This window comes from Phyllobates terribilis, unplaced genomic scaffold (genome assembly GCF_046119375.1).
Source record: "Phyllobates terribilis strain yellow unplaced genomic scaffold, ASM4611937v1 Scaffold_11__3_contigs__length_659146591, whole genome shotgun sequence".
NCBI lineage: Eukaryota > Metazoa > Chordata > Amphibia > Anura > Dendrobatidae > Phyllobates > Phyllobates terribilis.
The window spans coordinates 433,667,756-433,693,157 of record NW_027362771.1 but is presented as its reverse complement, the minus strand read 5'-3'; the positions used below and the strand labels follow the sequence as shown (position 1 = coordinate 433,693,157).

General features: G+C 42.2%; 1 protein-coding gene across 1 annotated transcript in view; it reads right to left on the bottom strand.

Moving 5' to 3' along the window:
• Positions 1 to 3,141: 3,141 nt before the first annotated feature.
• Positions 3,142 to 25,402, bottom strand: part of LOC141165224 (protein shisa-like-1a) — a 38,351-nt gene continuing 16,090 nt past the window's right edge. Inside the window, exons 2-3 of the mRNA XM_073650850.1 lie at positions 9,515 to 9,728; positions 3,142 to 7,122 (exon numbers count right to left, since the gene is read on the bottom strand). Coding sequence (XP_073506951.1) covers positions 6,858 to 7,122; positions 9,515 to 9,728 — 479 coding nt within the window. The 3' untranslated portion in view covers positions 3,142 to 6,857. The remainder of the gene's footprint in view (positions 7,123 to 9,514; positions 9,729 to 25,402) is intronic.

Below are 25,402 nucleotides of genomic sequence, written 5' to 3'. Positions count from 1 at the left end.
ACTTACAGGGTTACAGTCTGTTTAGAAGGGATCGAAGAAATCGGAAAGGGGGTGGAGTCTGTCTATATGTAAAGACGTGTCTAAAGCCTACAATACGGGAGGATGTATGGGAGGGAAATGAAGCCACGGAAAGTCTATTAATGAGACAAATAGACGAAGTAGCAAAAAATAACAAGGTGATTATTATGGGGGACTTCAACTACCCCGATATAGACTGGGAAACCGAAAGCTGTAGATCTCAGAAAGGAAACAGGTTTCTGTCAATTATCAAAGACAATTATTTGTCACAACTTGTGCAGGAACCAACTAGAGGGACGGCCCTTTTAGACTTAATATTAACTAACAGGCCAGACAGAATAACTGAGGTTCAGGTCAGGGGGCACCTGGGAAATAGTGACCACAACATTATACAATTCCACATGTGCTTCAGTAGGGTGCCCAGCAAGGGAGTCACAAAAACACTGAACTTCAGGAGGGCAAAGTTTAATCAGCTAAGAGATGCCCTTCACCTTATAGACTGGGATAGTATCTTCAGTAATAGGAGCACGGATAGAAAATGGGAAATTTTCAAAACAGTCCTACATAGTCACTGTAGAAGGGTACATACCTTATGGGAATAAAAGGGCTAGGAATAGGAGGAAGCCAATGTGGCTAAATAAGGAAGTCAAGAGGGCAATGAAAAACAAAAAAAGGGCTTTCGGTAAGCTTAATTAAGTAATGTGATAGACAGGCCGCTGTATCTTATATTTAAGCACTCTTTATGGACAGGGACTGTCCCACTAGACTGGCACCAAGCAAATGTGGTACCAATATTCAAAAAGTGGTCTAAAAGTGACCCTGGGAACTATAGACCAGTAAGCTTAACGTCTGTTGTGGGTAAATTGTTTGAAGGATTTCTTAGAGATGCTATTGTAGAATATCTTAATGATAATAACTGTCTAACTCCATATCAACATGGATTCATGAGGGATCGCTCCTGCCAAACAAACCTGATCGCCTTCTACGAGGAGGTGAGCTCACAGCTGGACCGGGGAGAGTCAGTGGATGTTGTATACCTTGACTTCTCCAAAGCGTTTGATACCGTGCCACACAAAAGGTTGGTATATAAAATGAGCATGCTTGGTCTGGGGAATAATGTGTGCAAGTGGGTAAATAGCTGGCTGAGTGATAGAAAGCAGAGGGTGGTTATCAATGGAGTAAGCTCAGGGGGTGTCAGGGTTACTAGCGGGGTGCCTCAAGGGTCTGTCTTGGGCCCTATATTATGTAATATATTTATTAATGATCTAGTGGAAGGGTTGCATAGTAAAATAGCAATATTTGCAGATGATACTAAACTTTGTAAAGTAGTTAATACCGATGAGGATAGGGCACAGCTACAGGAGGATTTAGATAAATTGGGGAGTTGGGCCAAAAAATGGCAGATGGGGTTCAATGCCGATAAATGTAAGGTCATGCACATGGGAAAGAAAAACAGCAGTCACCCATACATATTAAATGGGAAACCGTTGGGGAAATCTGACATGGAGAAGGACCTGGGCGTCTTGGTTAACAGCAAAGTAAATTGGAGTGCCCAGTGTCAAGCAGCAGCTGCGAAGGCAAATAGAGTCATGGCATGCATCAGAAGAGGAATAGGGGCATATGATGAGAACATTGTTCTTCCTCTGTATAAAGCGCTGGTAAGGCCGCACTTAGAATATTGTGCACAGTTCTGGGCTCCGGTGCTCAGGAAAGACATATTGGAGCTTGAGAGGGTACAAAGGAGGGCGACTAAGGTAATAAAGGGAATGGAGGGACTAGAATACCCAGAGAGGTTGTCAAAATTAGGCCTATTTACGTTGGAAAAGAGAAGGCTTAGGGGAGACCTCATAAACATGTATAAATACATCAGGGTGCAGTACAGAGATCTCTCCCATGACCTGTTTATACCAAGGATGGTGACAAAGACGAGGGGGCACACTATGCGTCTGGAGGAAAGGAGGTTCCTGCACCGGCATAGAAGGGGATTCTTTACGGTCAGAGCCGTGAGACTCTGGAACTCTCTGGGAGAGGAAGTGGTGATGTCCAACTCACTTAATGAGTTCAAGAGAAGCCTGGACGCCTTTCTTGATAACAATAAAATTACATCTTATGCTTAGTGATAGTTAATTAATCCAGGGATTTAATCTGACTGCCAGATTGGAGTCGGGAAGTGAATTTTTCCTCAATGATGTAAATTGGCCTATACCGCATGTTTTTTTTTTGCCTTCCCCTGGATCAACGCTGCGGAATAGCTGCAGTGCACAAGAAATAGGCTGAATTGGATGGACGCTTGTCTTTTTTCGGCCTTATAAACTATGTAACTATGTACATCCACAGAAGATCTGTGCCTTATCTGAAGAGAAACCATGGTCACATCAAATATTGATTTGGTATAGATTTCTTTGTTGTTCATTAACTATGCATTTTGTTAATTCTTAAAAATAAATTACTAACATTTCCATTATTGAAATCATTTTTATATTGTAACATTTTTCCACACCTGCCTAAAACTTTTGCACAGTACTGTTGACCGTTTTTTAATCCATATTTCCAAGAACCAGACAGCACCTTACAGACGCAAAACTTTTGGTGCTAGATATGGCGTCATCACCATATCTAAAAGCATCACCATATCTAAGTACATTGTATACAGTATTATTATAAAACACCCCAAATTTATACTGCTGGTCACATTTAAAGAACTGGAAAAATGTGCAAAATGCTTCATACACATGACCCCAATGACTCAAATAGTGCTGACTAATAGGGTGCAAAGAAAAAACAATGGCAAATGTATCTCTACCACATCTCATTATTTCATAAAAATAATTTTTTAATTGTCCAATTTTTTTCTTGTAGTTTAGGAGTAGAAAAACTTCTGCAGCAAATTAGAGGATTGCAGAGACAATGACAGATACTAGGCTGATAGACGCTTTTTATGTCAGAATTGTGGCATAATCACTTTGAGTAACTGGGTTTGTTATGTTGAAAACACCAGATGTATCAATAAGTAAATCGCCACAACTTCATACAAGTTTCTTTCATTTTATTATGATCCATATCAATATTGAAATCCATAAATTAGTTTACAACTTTTATTGCTAGAAACCACAAAATGGCATGTTTACCGATTCTGAAGTGCCCCTGCCTCAGTTACTGGGGAACAAGGCACCAGGCCTATATTTTACATGGAATGATGATTGGTAAATGATTTAGCAGCAAGTGGCATATTGCTCCCAGGGCTGTGCTTACTTCATTTCAGCTCTCCTTCCTGCAGTTTACCTGCTGTGCAGTATCATTAACAACATAAATATCAAATATCCTTCAATTAATTAGTAAAGTTCAGGAATACAATTTTTTTGGATGAGCCGACTCTTCTGAGAAATGTACTGTACTCTCTAAGAGTGATCAGAAGAATTAAGGCTGCTGAGGGCACATTTCGCTATATTATTCATATTCATAAGATATTAGACTAATAGGCGATATGCATCACATTACAAGGTTTCTGTACTCTTTTTCTACAATGGCTTTGCACTAAACTGAGAAATATTCATCCATGAGGAGGTTACAAAGCATCTACCTTCATGAGATGACCCAGTGATTGCGCCTTGTGAACATGCTGAGCTGCTGTAAGGCTCAGAGAGGAGCGATCAGCCGCCGATTGGTCCCTTCTCCCGACATTAGCAGTACCCTACTATACCTGATAATTGTATCCACATGTTTATTGGTATTATATGCTGTAAACCCCTGACCCAAAAGAACAAAATGGATGGACAATAAATAATATATTGCAATGTTTCTTTGTTTATAAGCCAAACATATATTTCAAAACGTGTCTAAAAGTTAACCTTTACTTTAAAGGGAAACTCTCAGCAGGTTTTTTGCTATGTAATCTGAGAACACCTTAAATGTAAAGGCAAAGACCCTGATTCCAGTGATGTATCATTTTGTAGACTGCTTGGTGCAGTTTTGATAAAATCCCTATCTTCTCTATTGTTACACCCTTTCTTTCTATGTTCCTTACTCCACTTTCCTATTTTTTTCCTTGTTGCTAGTCTACTGTCCTATTTGTAAATGTATTTCATGGTCTTTATGGGATTGTGTTCTCCCTTACTTGGTTGTATACAGTGAAATTGATTGTATTCCCTTTGGCCATTATTTTGTGTGTTTCTTTGGTTTCCTGTTATCTTGTTAAAAAAAATTTCTTCAATAAACTTTGAATCTGAAAAATCCCTATTTTCTCTGTCGTAGATGTAGCAGTGTTCAGAATGCTGAGCTGTGTATAACCCGCCCACACCCGATTAGCAGCTTCCTGTGTTCACTGTGCATTCTCAGTAAGCTGCCAATCAGTGGTGTGGGCAGGGTTACACAGATTAGCCTGACTCGTCTGCATGTGAGACCTAGTCAGGCAGTCATAATCTCCTGCTGATAAAACACTGATTGTATTAAAACTACAACACACAGCCCATTAAGTGACACATCCCTGGAATCAGGTTCTCTGCTCCTACAATATGCTGCTCTCATGTTAAATAGCAAAATCCTGCTGACAGATTCCCTTTAAAGGGAAGCTGTGACTCGATTCATGGTGCCTGTGGTTTGGGCACGATTGCACCCAGGAATGTTTGAATATAGCTTGAAGAGCCGGTCAGGGACTATTTATTTTATTTATGTTACTTTCTTATAGATCACCATTATTTTCCACAGTGGTTTACAGACATTATCAGAACTGACCCCATTTCGCTATAAGTATGTCTATGGAGTGTGGGTGGAAATGGGAGAACCCAGAGGTTTGGGCAGCATGATTCGAGTGATAGGTTCCCTTTAAATGGATTTGACATTATTCTAGATAGCCAACAGATGTATGAAAGTAGATTGGGAATGCTAAATTCAAGTTTACCTAGTTAAAACTATATTGTTGAGCAAATGTTTAATATCAAATTATTTTAAAAGGAAGGTTACATTTAAAAATGTAAGATAAATGTAAATATATTATTTTATGATGAGTAATCAACATAAATGAAAGTCTGTAAGATACAGATTAAAGTTGATCTGTTGTCAGATTTCTCAATACAAATTGCATGCAATATTAACTAGATCACTGGTGTACTTACTTTGAAAATCCATGTCAGAATGGCCGTACAATCCACCCAGCCTAATTGACATCTCCTCAGTGTCCCTTCTCCTCTGCTGCTGAATCTCTATCAACCTAATGTGATTGACAAGTCCTCGGTGTCCCTCTTCCTCTGCTGCTGAATCTTTATCCACCTAGTGTGATTGACAGCTCCTCAGTGTCCCTTCCCCTCTGCTGTTGAATCTCCAACCGCCTCGTGTGATTGACAGCTCCTCAGTGTCTCTCTTCCGCTGCTGCTTAATCTCCATCCACCTAGTGTGATTAACAGCTCCTCAGTGTCCTTTCTCCTCTGCTGCTGAATCTCCATCCGCCTAGTGTGATTGACAGCTCCTCAGTGTCCCTTCTCCTCTGCTGCTGAATCTCCATCCACCTAGTGTGATTGACAGCTCCTCAGTGTCCCTTCTCCTCTGCTGCTGAATCTCCATCCGCCTAGTGTGATTGACAGCTCCTCAGTGTCCCTACTCCTCTGCTGCTGAATCTCATCCACCTAGTGTGGTTGACAGCTCCTCAGTGTCCCTCCTTTTCTGCTGCTGAATCTCCATCCGCCTAGTGTGATTGACAGCTCCTCAATGTCCCTCCTCCTCTGCTGCTGAATCTCATCCACCTAGTGTGATTGACAGCTCCTCAGTGTCCCTCCTCCTCTGCTGCTGAATCTCCATCCGCCTAGTGTGATTGACAGCTCCTCAGTGTCCCTCCTCCTGTGCTGCTGAATCTCCATCCGACTAGTGTGATTGACAGCTCCTCAGTGTCCCTCCTCCTCTGCTGCTGAATCTCCATCCACCTACTGTGATTGACAGCTCCTCCATGTCCCTCCTCTATGCTGCTGCTGAGATCTCACACTGCTCAGCACAAGCTGAAGCTGTCAATCAGGTGGGTGAAAACTGAATACATTTGGACTTTTGAGCTATTTTATAGCTGAACTCTTAATATGCTCATTTTTATATAGGATTATACAGCCATTTGGACATGGATTTAAGACATCTATTTAATAATGTATGCTGTTCACATTACATAACCTGACAACAGATCCACTTATAATAGGCTAAATAGGTTACACTGTAAATAGCCTGTAGTGGCTGCATGAAACTCTTTTAAATAGTTTATGTGAATTCATTTTGGTCTCCTCAATATTTTACATGACCAACAGAGTACAGGAGATAGCAAGTAAAAGTGTATGCAGCCCCCTTATCACATCTCTGTAATGAACCCTCGCCATTATAGTTTGATGTATTTCACTATGTTTTTTTGCACTTTTTATGCTTTGGTCATTTAAAAAGTAGGATTTTAAAGAACAAAAGAATTAAACAATGCACCCTACCTTTTCCAGTTTGTTAACATTGTGCTATGTAGAGGATGAAATGCATAATTGATGCAACACAAAAACATCAATTATGCAATTTCTTAGCACTAAGTAATGTAGAGTATTTTAGCTTAGTGTTGTGCAAGCGGGTGGGCTTTAAAATGCTGTGCCGTTCAGCACTGTTGGCTAAACACCTATGTTGTAGATTCTTAGAGCGGATTCTGCTGTCATAATCTCTACATTCATCTGACAGGTATACATCCAATAGCCTAGTGTGACAGAATAAAAGGAAATGTTGTCCCCATAAGGCTGCTGATTGTCATATCGAGAAATAAATATATCCTTTGTTTATAGTGAGCGGAGTAATATTTCTCAGTCATCCATTGTCAATCCGAACCCGCATCATCCTCACACATTGCCTTCTAGAGGTCTGTGCTCGTCATGTCTGGCATCTGCTGTCATGCTTGATGTTACACCTTTGTTCCTTTGCTGAATATCGTTTCCCAGGCTTCTCTGGAATATAGGAAGGATTAGATGCTTTCCAATCCACATGTGACTCAACATGTTGTAGAAAGCTGTCTTATTGAGTCTGTAGTAATAGATGAAGTCTACAATCATCAAGGAAAGGATTACGAGTCCGTAGAAGCCAATGCCAAGAAGAGGAAGAGGACTCCTAGGAAAATGACAAGAAAATCAGTTGACCTCAGATGTAAATATGTTTGATCACTGCTCTGTGTTATCTACACAGTATAACATTTTAATTTGCTGTTTTTCTTACACATTACTGGATGGTCACATGATACATACTGGCAGTGTAATCTGAGGACAGCATGAGGAAGGGGTTAAAACATTGAACTCACCGATGTGTCACATGTCAGGCTGTGTACTGTTGTTTACTTACACTGAAAGTTTTATCAACTGATGATTATCATTGTCTGGACTATAGCAGCATGTGCATGCTAGTAAGACTCCGCCCCTTCTGTGATAAGCAGCTAACTGTCAGTAGACAATGTTCACAGAGAGCCTGGTGTGGGCGGAGTTAGCTTTCTCAGCTCTGCTCCATTGCTAAATCTAAACGCTCTGATTGTGTCAGAACCGCTGCACCCAGTAAACTAAGAGATACATTGTTGGATTCAGGGTCTTTTTGTGTACATCTTGCTGCTCTCAGATGCGGTAGCAAAAACCTGCTGACAGATTCACTTTAATATCTTACATAAAATTGCTTTTCAAAAAACTTTCAAATTAATTTTCAGATAGATTTATAATCACAAAAGTCAATTTATATACATGTTTTATATTGTAATTTGCACTGATACATGGCTGCCATATCTACTTTGCTTCTCTTACTACTTTGATACTGATGAGCAATCCTTAGAATAGGTCATTAATATCAGATCAGTGGGGATCACCCAGCACCCTCCACGATCACCTGTTACCTGTTCCTATTAAATGATAATATATTTATATTGCTGATTCTCAACCAAAAGCTATCTCAGGCTACAATTCATCACTAGCGTATTTTTATTTGGAAGTTTTGTAGATGATCTAATATAAGGGGTTCTGTTCAACAACATCTTTCACCAGTTAGCTGATCTTGATGGACATGTGTCTTTTTTTCAACTGTACCATGTAATTATGTCACTATGTAACATACAGTATTGGCTTTGCTATTTTCAACAATGTTGGTTCAAAAGTACAGGTGCATCTCACTAAATTAGAATATCATCAAAAAGTTAATTTATTTCAGTTCTTCAATACAAAAAGTGAAACATATATAGAGTCATTACACACAGAGTGATCTATTTCAAGTGTTTATTTCTGTTAATGTTGATGATTATGGCTTACAGCCAATGAAAACACAGAAGTAATTAAATCAGTAAATTAAAATAATTAACAAAAAACACCTGCAAAGGTTTCCTAAGCGTTTTAAAAGGTCTCTTAGTCTGTTTCAGTAGGCTCCACAATCATGGGGACTACTGCTGACTTGACAGATGTCCAGAAGGCAGTCATTGACACACTCCACAAGGTCCCAGAGTTCTAATTTTCATTTGGAAATAAAGATCCCAGAGTCTGGAGGAAGAGTGGAGAGGCCACAATCCAAGCTGCTTAAGGTCTAGTGTGAAGTTTCCACAATCAGTGATGGTTTGGGGAGCCATGTCATCTGCTGGTGTAGGTCCACTATGTTTTATCAAGACCAAAGTCAGCGCAGCCGTCTACCAGGAGATTTTAGATCACTTCATGCTTCCCTCTACCGACAAGCTTTTTGGAGATGGAAATGTCATTCTCCAGCAGGACTTGGCACCTGTCCACACTGCCAAAATATCTGCCACAGTATCACTGTGCTTGATTGGCCAGCAAACTCACCTGACCTTAACTCCCTAGAGAATCTATGGGGTATTGTCAAGAGGAAGATGAGAGACACCAGACCCCAACAATGCAGACGAGCTGAAGGCTGATATCAAAGCAACCTGGGCTTCCATAACACCTCAGCAGAGCCACAGGCTGATCGCCTCCATGCCACGCCGCATTGATGCAGTAATTGATGCAAAAGGAGCCCCGACCAAGTATTGAGTGAATTTACAGAACATACATTTCAGTAGGCCAACATTTCGGATTTTAAAAATATTTTTCAAGCTGTTGTTATAAAGTATTCTAATTTACTGAGATAATGACTTTTGTGTTTTCATTGGCTGTAAGCCATAATCATCAACATTAACAGAAATAAACACTTGAAATAGATCACTCTGTTTGTAATGACTCAATATAATATATGAGTTTCACTTTTTGTATTGAAGAACTGAAATAAATTAACTTTTTGATGATATTCTAATTTAGTGAGATGCACCTGTAGATGTGGACCACCCGTTCGCAGCTAACTTGCCCATTTTATGAGTCTGGCGTTCGGTGGGTTTTATTATCACTTTTGACACCAAAGTCCTGGTGACAAAAGCTCCAGTTGTCTAACTGCCTATACTGGCCCATGTTCATTGCTCCATACACATCCACTATCCTTACTTTACAATCTCCCCAGAACATAATGGCTGCATTCTGTATTCTGGACATACCTATAGATATACGTAGCAAGTTTCTCTGACAGGTTTACTCTCATCACTGACTCAAACTCTTCTTGATTACAGCAGTACTTCAAGGATTCGTTTCCCGGCCAGCAGCAGTACATGTGTTCTTGAGAGTCACTTAATCGTGGACAGTAAAATCCTGAATGGTACACGTCACCTTGCCCCGGATAGCCCTCACAAGTGCGCACATTAACAGTCGAAGCTAGAAGACAGATGAAGATTGGTTATTACTCAAAGGTACTTAATTAAGACCCACCATCATTATGTTGGTCTTCCTTCATTGATTTGACCTTTAAAGGTCACAACTTATTATACTAAGTGTAGAGATAATATTTAATGGGGATCTATCTATCTTGTATCTTATCTATTTTATATTTCTTCTAGGGGCCCCTGCCGTTTTCTCATTTTCTGTGAAAACAAATGCTGCATTTTTTTTCGTCATGTTACAACTATAACAGCGCCTTGAGCAAAAAGCTATTACTTGAATTACATATTGCTTAAAATTTGTGTTGAACTTTTAGTAACAGAAATTTTAAAGTAATACTCCAGTATTTTTTATTTTACTATCAGTTAGATATCAGTAATGTATGTAGAGTGGATGCAGTAGAATACTAGTCACTGCCGTTTCCATTACCACTCCGGTCCTGTCCTGAATCATGTGACTGTAGCTGTGACAAGCTGGCTCACTACAGCGCCTTCTGTGTAATCGGAAGTCACTTTCTCAATGTAAGTCTTGTGGTAGATCGGCTCACTCAGCTGCACATGGAGGTAGAGTTAGGAACGCTGTCACTTTAAATCTTCTCACTGGTTTATTAAAGTACGACATAAACCATTGTAATGTTCATCCAAACAAACACGGGAAAGCAAAAGAAAATGTATAGCACAGTCCATACGTGTGCGAGGATCCGCCAGCTCAGGACACAAATGGGTTCAGCAAAGCTTAACAGAACACTTTTCTGGAGGTGTCGCCTCCAGACCCACTGAACAACTAATGACTCAAGAGGCTGGCTATTTATCCTTTAGACCCTACCCTGGGGTAGAGATATGGGGAACAGCCTCCCACCTGCTCTACAGATGTTTACATAAAACCTAGCCTTTAAAAATGGCTGATTATCCCCTCTCGGCACTTAGTGTGCTGGAGCAAACTTCTAGGTTTCAAATCACTGAAGCTAATAGCCTCAGTTAAACATATCTCCACTACAGTACTTTGCCAGTGACTTTGTCACATATACCCCCCTCTGCCCAAAGCCGGGGGTTTTGGCACATTCAGTCATCAAACAGGGAAGTCTAGACAGGGCATCTGCATTACCGTGTAGCTTCCCGGGCCTGTGCTCCACATGAAAATTAAAGTCCTGGAGCGCTAGAAACCACCTAGTCACCCAGGTATTCTTCCCGTTGCTTTCCCTCATCCATCTCAGGGGCGCAAGATCTGACACTTGCCTAAACTTCCAGCCTAACAGGTAGTAAGTACATCAGTCTGTCAATTGCCCATTTGATGGCCAAGCACTCTTTTTCCACAATAACATAGTTTTTCTCACAGGCAGAGAGTTTTCCGCTTAGATACAGGGTGGATGTTCCTCCCTGTTTTCTTTTTGGGACAACACGGCTCCCAACTCGACCTCTGAGGCATCCGTCTGGACTACGAACTCCTTACTGAAGTCAGGTGCAATCAAGACTGGCTGCTTACTCAGGGCGAGCTTCAACTCCTGGAACGTCATTTCTGCTTCAGAAGACCATTTGGTCATCGACGTCCTCATGCCTTTAAAAAGGTCAGTTAGGGGTGCGGCTATCATGGCAAAATTCGGGATAAATCGCCTATAGTATCCCACAATTCCCAGAAAAGCCTGAACCAGTTTCTTCGAGACCGGTTGCAGCCAATTTTGGATTGCCTCTACCTTATTCACTTGCAGTTTTATTTCGCTCTTTCCGACGATGTTGCCCAAGTATTTTGCCTCTTCTTTCCCCATGGCGCACTTCTTTGGGTTTATGGTAAACCGCACCTTCCTCAGTGCATCCAGTACCACCTGGATCTTTTGCAGGTGACGTCCCCAATCCGGGCTGAAGATTACAATGTCGTCCAGGTAAGCTGCGTTGTACTTTTTGTGAGAGACTAGGATCCGGTCCATGGCCCTCTGGAAGGTAGCTGGGGCTCCCTGCAGACCGAACTGCATCCTGGTATATTTAAAGCACCTGTCAGGTGTATAGAAGACCGTCTTCTCCCCGGCACTTGGGGACAGGAGAATTTGCCAGTACCCTTTCGTTAGGGCCAGGGTGGTAATGTATCTGGCTGAACCTAGCCTCTCAATAAGTTCATCAACACAGGGCATCGGATATGCGTCAAACCTTGACACCTCATTTAGATTTTTAGAATTGTTACAAAAACACCATTCTCCATCAGGCTTCAGGACCAGGACAATGGGGCTGGGCCAGCTGTTCTTTGATTCCTCGATGACGCCCAGGTTCAACATTTTTCTCACCTCTTTCGAGATCACCTCGTGGCGGGCTTCGAGAATCCAATACGGCTTTTGGTTCACCTGCACATGCAGTTCTGTCAGGATTTCATGCTCTGTAACCTGCGAAAATCCCGCCAACTCCGAAAACTGGTCCCGGGTCCGGTGAAGCAGTTCTCGGCACTGTTGCTTCTGGGCCGGTGACAGTGTCTCTGCCACTGTGACATCCTCGACCCTGGCCTCAGGATTGGCCCCCAGGCAAGAAGCTTCCACCAGTTACCTGTCTCGCCATGGTTTGAGCAGGTTGATGTGGTACACTTGGTACATCTTTCTTCTCCCTGGCTGGTGGACCTTGTAGTTTACGTCACTCAATTTTTTGACCACCTCCCATGGGCCTTCCCACTTGGCCAGAAATTTACTTTCGACTGTGGGTACCAACACCAATACCCAGTCTCCATGGCTTAAATGTCTCACCCTAGCTGCCCGATTGTAGACCCTGGCCTGGGTCTCTTGTGCTTGAAGGAGGCTCTCCTTCACAATCGGCATCACCTTTGCGATCCGGTCTTGCATCTGGGCCACATGATCGACCATGCATCGGTGGGTGTAACCTCTGCTTCCCAGGTCTCCTTCGCAATATCCAGAAGTCCCCGAGGATGCCGTCCATATAGCAGCTCTAATGGTGAGAACCTCGAAGAGGCCTGTTGGACTTCCCTAATGGAGAACAACAAGTACGGCAGTAGGTAATCACAGTCTCGGCCATCCTTTTCCACGACCTTTTTAAGCATGGATTTCAAGGTCTTGTTGAACCTCTTCACCAGGCTGTCTGTCTGCAAATGGTACACCGATGTCCGGAGTTGTGTAATCTGGGGAGCCTTACAAAACTCCTGCATCACTTTGAACATAAAAGGAGTTCCCTGGTCCGTCAGGATCTCCTTTGGTAGGCCTTTCTGGGAGAAAGTATGGACTAGCTCTCCAGCTATACTCTACGATCAGCACGAGCAGGGAACAACGTTGAGAGTTGTATTCAGCCTCGGCTGTCTACATCAAGTGTAAAATGAGGAATCAAATAAAAAAAACACCTAATCCCGTGAAGCCATTGCCTCTTGTAAAAAAACAAAAACCAACAATATCCCTCACCTGTCCGAAGTGTAAAGAATCCATAGTGTCCCACGCCGTAATCCATATATGCGACATCTGCTCATCAGCATGAGCGGTGGCATGAGGCGACCGCTCACGCTGAAGAGCAGGGCAGAATGACTTACTCCAGCGAGCGGGCCCCTGTACTGCAGTGACCTCAGTGAGTTTATCGTGAGAAATTTCTTACGGTGTTGCGCTGAGCTCACTAAGTTCACCGCAGTTCACTCAGTTCAGGGTGAATTCAGTGAACTCAGCGCAACACCATGAGAAATTTCTCATGGTGGACTGCGGTGAACGCACTGAGGTCATCATGCCACCGCTCATGTTGATGAGCAAATGTCGCACAGATGGATTACGTCGTGGGACACTGGATTCTTTCAACTTCGGACAGGTGAGTGATATTGTTGTTTTCTATTTATTTTTTTTTTTTACAGGGGACATTTTACACTCGATGTAGACAGCGGGGGCTGAATACAACGCTCAACATTGTCCCCTACTCATGCTGATCTCAGCTCAATCAGAGGACAATGATGAGAGTTGGCTCCAGCACCCGGCACCTGGGAACAGCTCAAACTGTGCTGACTTTTCTCAGGCATCGGTACATGTGATACTGATGTGGCACACGGTTGCCACACGTATGCAACTCACGGACACAGATATCTCCAGCACTGTTTTTTCCAGTACCGGAAATATCAGGACGTGTGAAGGATGCCTAAGAGAGTAATTAATGGTCCACGGTGTGAGTTGGTTAATCAGAACTGCAGTCACATGATGCAGGAGAAGACTGGAGCAATGCTGGAAACAGGAGAAGACAACAACCGCTAAGTATTTTAATGCATGTATTGTACATATATTAATGATATTAGTATTATTTTATTCATATAGCACTAGTAATTCCACAGCACTTTACAGACATCATCATCACTGTCCCCATACGGGCTCACAATCTACATTCCCTATCAGTATGTCTTTGGAGTGTCTGATCAAACCGGAGAACCTGGAGGAAACCCACACAAACATGGGGAGAACATACAAACTCCTTGCAGATGTTGTACTTGTAGAACATAATTAGGTGATCCATACGATCGCGTAGTGTCACAAAAGAAATTATTAATCCAAAAGGGACTGTACTACCCAGTATAATACCAACCAAGGGGGACTAAATAGTCAGTCATGGACACTAAGGCTGAGTGCCCACGATGCGTTTTTCAAGCGTTTATGCTGCGGAATTTCCGCAGCATAAACGCTTCGAAAACGCATGGTAATCCGCCCCCCATGGTCCCCAATGACAAGCCGCACTGTCAATGCCCATGCTGCGGATTTTTCCGCAGCGTTTATGCTGCGCTCAAAAATCTGCAGCATGTCCATTAATTTTGCGGAAGCGCGGCGTAATCGCCGCCATTGACTTGCATTGAGACGCATATAATCCGTGTCAGTACATTTCCACCCCCTTGCAGATGTTGTCCTTGGTGGGATTTGAACCCAGGACCCAAGTGCTGCAACGCTACAGTTCTAACTAGTGTTGAGCGATACCTTCCGATATCGGGAAATATTGGATCGGATTGGATCGGACTGATACCCAAAATATATCGGATATCGCCGATTCCGATACCGGAAACCAATGAAAGTCAATGGGACACAAATATCGGAATAAAAATAAACCCTTTCTTTCCTTGTAGGTTAATTCTACATGAAGGAAAACAACTAAGAATAATGTAGAATGTATTACATGAAAAGCCGGCAATTCAGCAGCGGCATACACCGGTACCGACAATTTAGAACAGAAAGAATAGAGCATCACACATAGATTAGATAGATATAAACATGTCAGTCACATATATAAGAAGTACAGTGACAGTGTTGCTTACTGTACTTGTCATTTAGTGTTAAAGTATTTCTTAAAAGAAATAACAGTGTTTTCATGCACCGTCTCTTTAAAAAAGCCGTCCGGCAATTCAGCAGCGGTACCCGACAATTTAGAATAGAAAGAATAGAGAATCACACATAGATTAGATAGATAGAAACATGTCAGTCACATATATAAGAAGTACAGTGACAGTGTTGGTTACTGTACTTGTCATTTAATGTTAAAGGATTTATTAAAAAAAAATAACAGTGTTTTCATGCACCGTCTCTTTAAAAAACCCGGCCGGCAATTCAGCAGCGGTACCCGACAATTTAGAATAGAAGGAATAGAGAATCACACATAGATTAGATACATAGAAATATGTCAGTCACATATATAAGAAGTACAGTGACAGTGTTGGTTACTGTACTTGTCATTTAGTGTTAAAATAAAGGATTTATTAAAAAAAAAATTGGCAGACGGCTGGGGCAGATGTTTGAAGCCTGGGAAGGGGGTAATACCCACGGAGCTTCCCAGGCTACTAATATCAGCCCCCAGCTGAATACCTAGCCTTTACTAGCTATTAAAATTCTCCTGCGCTCAGCGCTTGAGCAGGAGAATTCTCCCACGCTGGGATGGCAGCGCTCAGCTGTGATCCAGCCTGTCATCTCAATGCCATCCCAGCGTGGAAGAATTCTCCTGCTCAAGCGCTGAGCGCAGGAGAATTTTACCACGTTGTCAGTGACGTGCATGAGGTGAGCAGAGTTCATTGGACATGACCTCGGCTCATCTTTATGCCGTCACAGCGAGACACTGAGGAGCGCAAGCATGCCTGCGCTTCTCAGTGTCTGTGGCATGGCAAGCTGGATGGCAGCTTTCGGCTGCGATCCAGCCTGTCATGTCAATGTAGCAGAGCTGAAGCTGTCGTGGGAACCATGGAAAGGTAAGGATGATGTTGCTTTATTATTTTACTTTTATTGCAGAAGACATTGTCTTCAGCTGGAATGGGCGTGATGGTAAGTATGGTTTAATTTAGAACATTAAAAAATTGTGTGTTTATTTCAATTAAAGGACTTTATTCTGGGTGTTGTGTTTTTTTAAATACTTTACTAGAAATTCATGGCGGTCATGTCTAATATTGGCGTGACCCCATGAATTTCGGGCTTAGGGCCAGCTGATAATGCCAAGCTGGCCCTAACCCCTTTATTACCCAGTGAGCCACCGCACCAGGGCCCTGGATGAGTTGGGTACAGCGCCAGAAGATGGCGCTTCTATGAACGCGCCATTTTCTGGGGTGACTGCGGACTGCAATTTGCAGCGGGGGTGGGGGGGCAGAAAGCTTGGGCCTCCCTGCGCTGCGGATTCCAGCCCCCAGCTGCCTAGTTGTACCTGGCTGGAGATAAAAATAGGGCGAAGCCCCACATATTTTTTTTTTTCAATTATTTCATGAAATTCAAGAAATAATTAAAAAAAAAAGGGCTTCCCTATATTGTTGTGTCCGGCCAGGTACAAATAGGCAGCTGGTGGTTGGGGGCAGCCCGTTCCTGGATGCTGTACCTGGCTGGCATACAAAATTATAACGAAGCCCACGTCAAAATTTTGGGGAAAAATTAATTAAAAAATAATAAAATAAAAAAATAATTTAGGGACTGCATCTTTATTAACCCCTCACGTGGAGGGGTTAATAAAGATGCAGTCCCTAAATGTGTTTTTTTTTAAATTTTTACTGAATTTTTCATCAAAAATTTGACGTGGCCTTCGCCATATTTTTGTGTCCAGCCAGGTACAGCAGGCAGGAACGGGCTGCCCCCAACCCCCAGATGCCTATTTGTACGTGGCTGGAAACAAAAATACAGGGAAGCCCTTTTTTTAATTACTTCATGAATTTCATGAAATAATTAAAAAAAAATTGCCGTGGGGCTTCGCCCTATTTTTGTGTCCAGCCAGGTACATCTAGGCAGCTGGGCGCTGGAATCTGCAGCGCAGGGAGGCCCAAGCTTTCTGGGCCCCCCCACTGCAAATTGCAGTCCGCAGCCACCCCAGAAAATGGCGCGTTTATAGAAGCGCCATCTTCTGGCGCTGTACCCAACTCATCCATGGCCCTGGTGCGGTGGCTCACTGGGTAATAAAGGGGTTAGGGCCAGCTTGGCATTATCAGCTGGCCCTAAGCCCGAAATTCATGGGGTCATGCCAATATTAGACATGACTGCCATGAATTTCTAGTAAAGTATTTAAAAAAACACAACACCCAGAATAAAGTCCTTTAATTGAAATAAACACACAATTTTTTAATGTTCTAAATTAAACCATACTTACCATCACGCCCATTCCAGCTGAAGCCAATGTCTTCTGCAATAAAAGTAAAATAATAAAGCAACATCATCCTTACCTTTCCATGGTTCCTACGACTGCTTCAGCTCTGCTACATTGACATGACAGGCTGGATCGCAGCCGAAAGCTGCCATCCAGCTTGCCATGCCACAGACACTGAGAAGCGCAGGCATGCTTGCGCTCCTCAGTGTCTCGCTGTAACGGCATAAAGATGAGCCGAGGTCACGTACAATGAACTCAGCTCACCTCATGCACGTCACTGACAGCATGGGAAAATTCTCCTGCGCTCAGCGCTTGAGCAGGAGAATTCTCTCACACTGGGATGGCATTGAGATGACAGGCTGGATCACAGCTGAGCGCTGCCATCCAGCATGCCATCCTTCATAGACACTGCAGAGTGCAGGCATGCTTGCGCTCTGCAGTGTCTCTGAAGGATGACAAGCTGGATGGCAGCGCTCAGCTGTGATCCAGCCTGTCATCTCAATGCCATCCCAGCGTGGGAGAATTCTGCTGCTCAAGCGCTGAGCGCAAGAGAATTCTCCCACGCTGTCAGTGACGTGCATGAGGTGAGCTGAGTTCATTGGACATAAGCTCACCTCATGCACGTCACTGACAGCGTGGGAAAATTCTCCTGCACTCAGCGCTTCAGCAGGAGAATTCTCTCACGCTCACTGCATGCACAGGAGAATTTTCCCACGCTGTTAGTGACGTGCATGAGGTGAGCTGAGTTCATTGGACATGACCTCGTCTCATCTTTATGCCGTCACAGCCAGACACTGAGGAGCTTCACTGAGGAGCTTCTCAGTGTCTGCGGCATGGCAAGCTGGATGGCAGCTTTCGGCTGCGATCCAGCCTGTCATGTGAATGTAGCAGTGCTGGAGCCGTCATGGGAACCATGGAAAGGTAAGGATGAGGTTGCTTTATTATTTTACTTTTATTGCAGGAGATCGTTGGCTTCAGCTGGAATGGGCGTGATGGTAGGTATGGTTTAATTTAGAACAATAAAGAATTGTGTCTTTATTTCAATTAAAGGACTTTATTCTGGGTGTTTGTGTTTTTTTTTAAACTTTCACTATGGGGTTAGTAATGGGGGTGTCTTATAGACGCCTCTCCATTACTAACCTGGGCTTGATGTCAGCTGGCATTATAAGCTGACATCAACTCCAGCCCTATTACCCCACTGCCACCGCTACAGGGCAGTGGGAAGAGCGAGGCTAAGTGCCAGAATTGGCGCATCCTATGGATGCGCCATTTCTGGGGCGGCTGATGGCTGGTGTTTCTAGCCTGGGAGGGGGCCAATATTCATGGCACCCTTCCTGGGCTATTAATATCAGCCCCCAGCTGTCTGCCTAGCCTTTGCAAGCTATTAAAATTAGGGGGGACCCCACGTCATTATTTTGGGGGTCCCCCATTTTAATAGCTAGTAAAGGCTAGGTATTCAGCTGGGGCTGATATTAGTAGCCTTGGAAGCTCCGTGGGTATTACCCCCTTCCCAGGCTTCAAACATCTGCCCCAGCCGTCTGCTTAACCTCCACTAGAGACTAAAATTACGGGGAACCCCACGCCAATTTTCTTTTTAATAAATCCTTTATTTTAACACTAAATGACAAGTTTCGTTAACCAACACTGTCACTGTACTTATATATGTGACTGACATGTTTCTATGTATCTAATCTATGTGTGATGCTCTATTCTTTCTATTCTAAATTGTCGGGTACCGCTGCTGAATTGCCGGCCGGCTTTGTTAAAGAGACGGTGCATGAAAACACTATTATTTTTTTTAATAAATCCTTTAACACTAAATGACAAGTACAGTAAGCTGAGCGCTGCCATCCAGCTTGTCATCCTTCAGAGACACTGCAGAGCACAGGCATTATGGGAACTTCCGATTCCGGTATTCAATATTCTAAAAGTATCGGAACTCTGATACCGCGAATATCGGTCGATACCCGATATTTCAGTATCAGAATGCTCAACACTAGTGCTAACCACTGAGCCATCATGATATCCACTGAAGCAGCAGTTCTAGAGGATTTTAATGCGTTACTAATTTTTATTTTTCATACTTCCTGCAATTAAAATCAATGACAACCCCTATAGAGGGATGGGGAGTGGAGTTATAAAGTGTGAGTAGGGGTTCTTTTATTATCATGCCTTCATTTGACATGTTTTTTTTTATCCTGGAAATCTCCTTTAATCCCTTTCTGACGTGAGGCATAATAATACGTCCCTGTGCCCCGGGCCTTAATGACCAGGTACTTATTACGTCTCGGCGATCGCGCCCGCACAGAGGGTGTCATCAGTGTGGGACGTTTTGCGGCCCATGCAGCGCGACAAAAATGGACATGTCAACGTGTTTTGCCCACTTGGTCCGTGGAAAAGCATTGACATATGCACAGACCCGTTCATTTGAATAAGTCTATGTGTGTCTGTGTCTCCGGTACGTGTGGAAACTGTAACCACACGTACCGGACACACTGACGTTTGAAAGAGGCCTAACTCTGCTGCCTCATTATAGTGAATGGATCCCTCGGGGGTTCATCTGAATTACGTAGGAGCTGTTTATATGGAGTATGCATACCATTCTAATAAAATCTGCACTCCAGGAGGCTGATAGCGCTCCGTCCCTCCCGAGTCTCACCGTGTGGCTAAGCAGTACTGTACAGCCACATATGGGGTATTTCTACATTCAGCAAAAATTGTGTGACAAATTTTGGTGACATTTTTACCCATTTCCCAGTGTGAAAATTTAAAATCTGGGACTAAAACAAAACTTTGTAATTATTCTTTCTTCACCGCCCAATGGTGTAAAATTCTGTGAGGCACATGTGGTGTCAACATGCTCACTGCACCCTTAGATGAATTAATTGAGAGGTGTAGTTTGTAAAATAGGGTCTCTTATGGGGGGTTGTGCTGTTTTGGCACCATAGGGACTCTGCCAATGGCACCGTCAAACCAGCCCAGCAAAATATGAACTTCAATATGGCGCTTCTTCCCTTCTGAGCATTGCACTGTGCCTCAAAAGTCATTTTCGACCACATATGGGGTATCTGCGTGCTCAGGAGAAATTGCACAACAAATTTTGGGGTCCAATTTCTCCTGTTACCCTTGTGAAAATAAAAAATTGGAGCCGAAAAATAATTTTTGCAGAAAAAAGTGACTTTTTTTATTTTCACAAGTCAACGTTATAATTTTCTGTGACGCACCTAGGGGTTCAAGGCGTTCACCACACATCTAGATAAATTCATTGGGGGGTTTAGTTTCCAAAGCATCAAAGTCTGCATTCCAAAATGTCACTCCTTCCCTTCCGTGCCCTGACGTGTGCCCAAACAGTAGTTTTTCCAATTTCTCTTGTTACCCTTGTGAAAATAAATTGGGGCTAAAAGATAATTTTTGTGGAAAAAAAGTGATTTTTTTTATTTTCACGGCTCTACATTATAAACTTTTGTGAAACACTTGGGGGTTCAAGGTGCTCACTGCACATCTAGATAAGTTCCCTGAGGGGTCTAGTTTCCAAAATGGTGTGAGGGAATTTCCATTGTTTAGGCACATCAGGGGCTCTCCAAACACAATATGGAGTCGGCTAATTATTCGAGCAAATTTTACATTCAAAAAGTCAAATGGCGCTCCTTCCCTTCCGAGCCCTGCCGTGCACTCAAACAGTGGTTTTCCCCTACATATCAGGTATTGGCGTGCTCAGGAGAAATTTCACAACAAATTTTGGGGTCCATTTTTTCCTGTTACCCTTGAGAAAATAAAATAATTTGGGTCTAAAGTAACATTTTTGTGAAAAAAAGTTAAATGTTCATTGTTTTCTTCCACATTCCAAAAATTCCTGTGAAGCACCTGAAGGGTTAATAAACTTCTTGAATGTGGTTTTGAGCACCTTGATGGGTGCAGTTTTTAGAATGGTGTCAATTTTGGGTATTTTCTGTCAAAAAAGCCCCTCAAAGTCACTCAAATGTGATATGGTTTCTAAAAAAATGGTTTTGTAAGTTTTGTTGGAAAAATGAGAAATCGCTGGTCAACTTTTAACCCTTATAACTTCCTAACAAAAACAAAATTTTGGTTCCAAAATTGTGCTGATGTAAAGTAGACATGTGGGAAATGTTATTTATTAACTATTTTGTGTGACATATCTAACTGATTTAAGGGCATGAAAATTCAAAGTTTGAAAATTGCGAAATGTAAAAAATTTTCGCCAAATTTCTGATTTTTTCACAAATGAACGCCAGCCATATCAAATAAATTTTACCACTGTGATGAAGTACAATATGGAAAAATGCAAGAGCGCAATAAGGTCTTATCCAATTAATAAATGTTACATAAAAGTATTAAAAAAAGTTCACCTAGTAGGGTTGTGTGGGACACAACACCTATAAAGCCTGGACTCCAAATGCTGCAGCTTCCAATGGATATGTCACAGATAGATGCTGGGAAAGGAAGTTGTTTCTGCGCTCTCTGGAGTCACGAAAAACCATTAGTATGGATAAAAATGTAGGTTTATTGTCTACGCGTTGACGGTGGACTCTGAAATACTTAGACAATAAACCTACATTTTTATCCATACTAATGGTTTTTCGTGACTCCAGAGAGCGCAGAAACAACTTCCTTTCCCAGCATCTATCTATGAAGTACAATATGTCACAAAAAAAAACATTCTAAGAATCAGTGGGATCCGTTGAAGCGTTCCAGAGTTATTACCTCATAAAGTGACACTGGTCAGAACTGTAAAAATTGGCTTGGTCATTAACGTGCAAAAAGCCTTCAGGGGTAAAGGGGTTAAATATGTACTGAATTCAGATTTACATGTCATTTACCCAATCCACCCACTGTTCTGCCAGCAGACATACATTTATTGGTTGTTTCTAATACAACTCTAGCTGTTAGGGCACAGACAGACGGCAGTTCTCATGGGAGGATCGCATTGCAATGCACGGACTGGTCCGGCACCTCTCCTGACCTGAGCGTGACAGCGTGATATATTTCTATGTAGCTGTCAAGGTCAGGTCAGGAGAGCCGACGATCAGTCCGAGGATTGCAATGCGATCCTCTCACGAGAAATATGGCCATCTGTCTGCCCCCTAAATCTGTAGGAACAAAAAAGATTGCTTCATCATGACTGTAGTCAGCATATGTAGAAGTTAGTGTCATCATTACTTGCCCAAGTTTTTGGCTAATAGGAGTCCCCCATTGACAAGCCGTGGGACACACAAGGTTTTCCACCACTTTATCTTAAGCAATCAATTGTGTTCTGGAAAGAGTTCGGGCAGCAAGGCACCATAACAGGGAAAATGAACCATTATGCCAAGGCCATCAAAGTCATTAGTCCAGCAAAGTAATGTGGAGGTATGACGGGTCTGGAGAGATGTGGCCAGTAGTTGAGAGTGCTGAATGCCAGATCCATTCCAATTACAATTTAAAAATGGGTTTTCTAAACTTGTTGAAATGTTTTTTTTTTCTTTTTTTCCATTCTATTTCTAAGACTATAAAATATTCGTCAAACTGTTTTAAATGGTTACTGTAATTTTAGCAAACTTTGCATAAATCAATAGTACAGGCAAATATTAGAAACTTTGTAATATATCTTATCAGAGAATTCTGCTTCTTTCTCCATTTTTGACTCCTTCTTGTCTCCTGAGCTCATCACAACTCACAAACACATCTCAAATCCATCTTGGTCAAAGGAAGAGGGATTGCCATCAGAGTGAGGTATCAGGTTACAGCTCCAATTATACGGTATGGAAAAGGGAGGAGGAGACAGAGCGAGGAGCAATACAGATATTGCCATGGTTAAAAGGATACAGATAAGACATCACTGTGCTATCACGGTGCAGAAAATAATTAAAAGTAATATGACACCTAACTTCAGATCAGTCATTGGCTTTTGCAATTAACCTATCTTAATCCACATATGTGAGATAACTTTCTGAGAAAAGTTATCAACATGGCGCATTATTTGTATAGTTGAATTTGTATACATCTATAAGTACAGTGAAATATCAAGCAGAGAGGGGCAGACGAAGGCAGATGGAGCAGCAGTTAGTCTATAATTCAGCTTATCCCAGAGCTGCATTCACAGCCACACAGCTCAGTACTGCTGTTTTATCTCATTCATGCTACTGCTATTTCTGAAAATGTGCTAAAAAACACAGAATAGCAGGATTTTTTCTGTTTCTGTGTACGGGGTACAGGAGATATAGCAACTAGTGTCCTCCAGTAAGTTAGAGAGAACAAAGACTTAGAAATAAAGCCTATAAAGGGGAAAACTGGTGAAAAATTCAGGATGCATATCATATAATGGATATATACAGTGTTATTCTGTAAGTTTAGGTTTTGACACACAGGATATCTTATGCCAAAAAGTTACCTGAAATAAGAAGTATGTTTTAATGACCACTCCAGTGTTGTTTTTTTATCTTACTGCTGAAGTGGTGTCATTAACCTAAGTTCCCTGTCCCTAGTATTATACTTACCAGCTGCCATCTTCATTTTTTATCGGCGCCACTCCTGTTGTTTTCTGCAGGTTGTCACCTGCCGGATCGCTACAGTGTTTGCTGGGCGATCCAGAAGTCACTACTCAATGTAAATCTATGAGAGCCCAAATGAGGCCAGAACAAGGCTCTCATAGACTTACACTGAGAGCTTGTGACTGTTACCTCTGACTTCCGATCAGTCAGGAGCTGTGGTCACAAGATGGCGGATCGGGACCAGAGCCGCAGGGAACTTACATTAGTGACACCACTCCAGCACTGAAATTAAAAACACACTGGAGTGGTGCTTTAAGTGTTTCCTAATGGATGGTGATCAAAATTAATTATACCTAATCCAGTTCTAGGTCGAGAATGATGTTGTTCACAGCTGTCTGCCCTCTTCATGTGGGCACATTGGAGCAAATTATCAGTGTTTCATAAAAACTATTACGTGTGTATTGTTATTAGAGGCTGACCCAAGTGATATCCTATGTGGAAGTCATACAGATCACACAGCAGGCCAAATAGATAAAAATAATGTACATTGCAATCAGACACAATGGTAGATATAGTAATCAGGACATATTTGTGCATTGATGGTTTTCAAGAAGAAATGAGTCTCTGATGTCAATTTCCATCCAGCTAATAGATAACTCCAATTGCTGAGCATCGAAAAGAGTCCAACAGATCCACATAGCAGGCCAATACGGATATATGTAAGAGATGCTGAAGCACACATTACCCACCCATCATCATTGCTGGTGTTCTATTCCAAATAATTACGTGTGGCCCTTAATCCCCATCGTATCCCAATGACCTGCAGCAGTACCTCCAACTCTGCGTCTCTATGTAGACAACCCCCATGCCTGAACTGTGCTCCACAGATAGACTCATGAATATCACAATTACTGCTCTGTTCTTCTCAAGTATTAAATTTAAGCTCATTTGAGATCAAGAGCAGGGCATTTTTCTCATCATCTCTAAATGAATGTGACTGGCAAACCAAACTGCATGGTACAAAGTAGAAAATGATATTCTCATTTATAAGCTGCATATAAAATACATGCAGATTCTCAGTGCCATCTCGAAAGTGAAAATCATTAGAACAGATATAAAGAAACAATAAGTAAGGAATATCGGTACATTTATATTGTTTAGTCACCATTACGGAAATATCCGAGACACTCCATAGAGGCTTGTCAGTACCCACCATCACTAGGGAGGGTTTACATGCCAACAATCTTAGCACAATCCGGCTCATTTGGATCTCATCCGGAGATAATTACTACAGTAAATGATCTGTAGTGACTGTTCTCAGTTTACAATAATCACTGCTGTTGGAGTGGAAATTAATCTGAAATGAATGCCCCCCCATTGTTAAACCCCAATCATGGCTATTAAGGAAACCTATGCGTTTTAATGTAAAATTTTGGCCCTGTTTGAGCAGAATAAGTTTTATCACATGCGCCCGTGGGTCTGTTTCTATGATGACCACTCTGTATATTTTACAGCCACTTCTATTGTATTTACTTGTATGTCCACATGTATTTAATAAGAGGCAGCAGAGGAACCTGGTAACAGAGATTGAGGAAGATGTTTTATGATTAACTTGAAAAGTCAGATACAGACAGTAATGTAA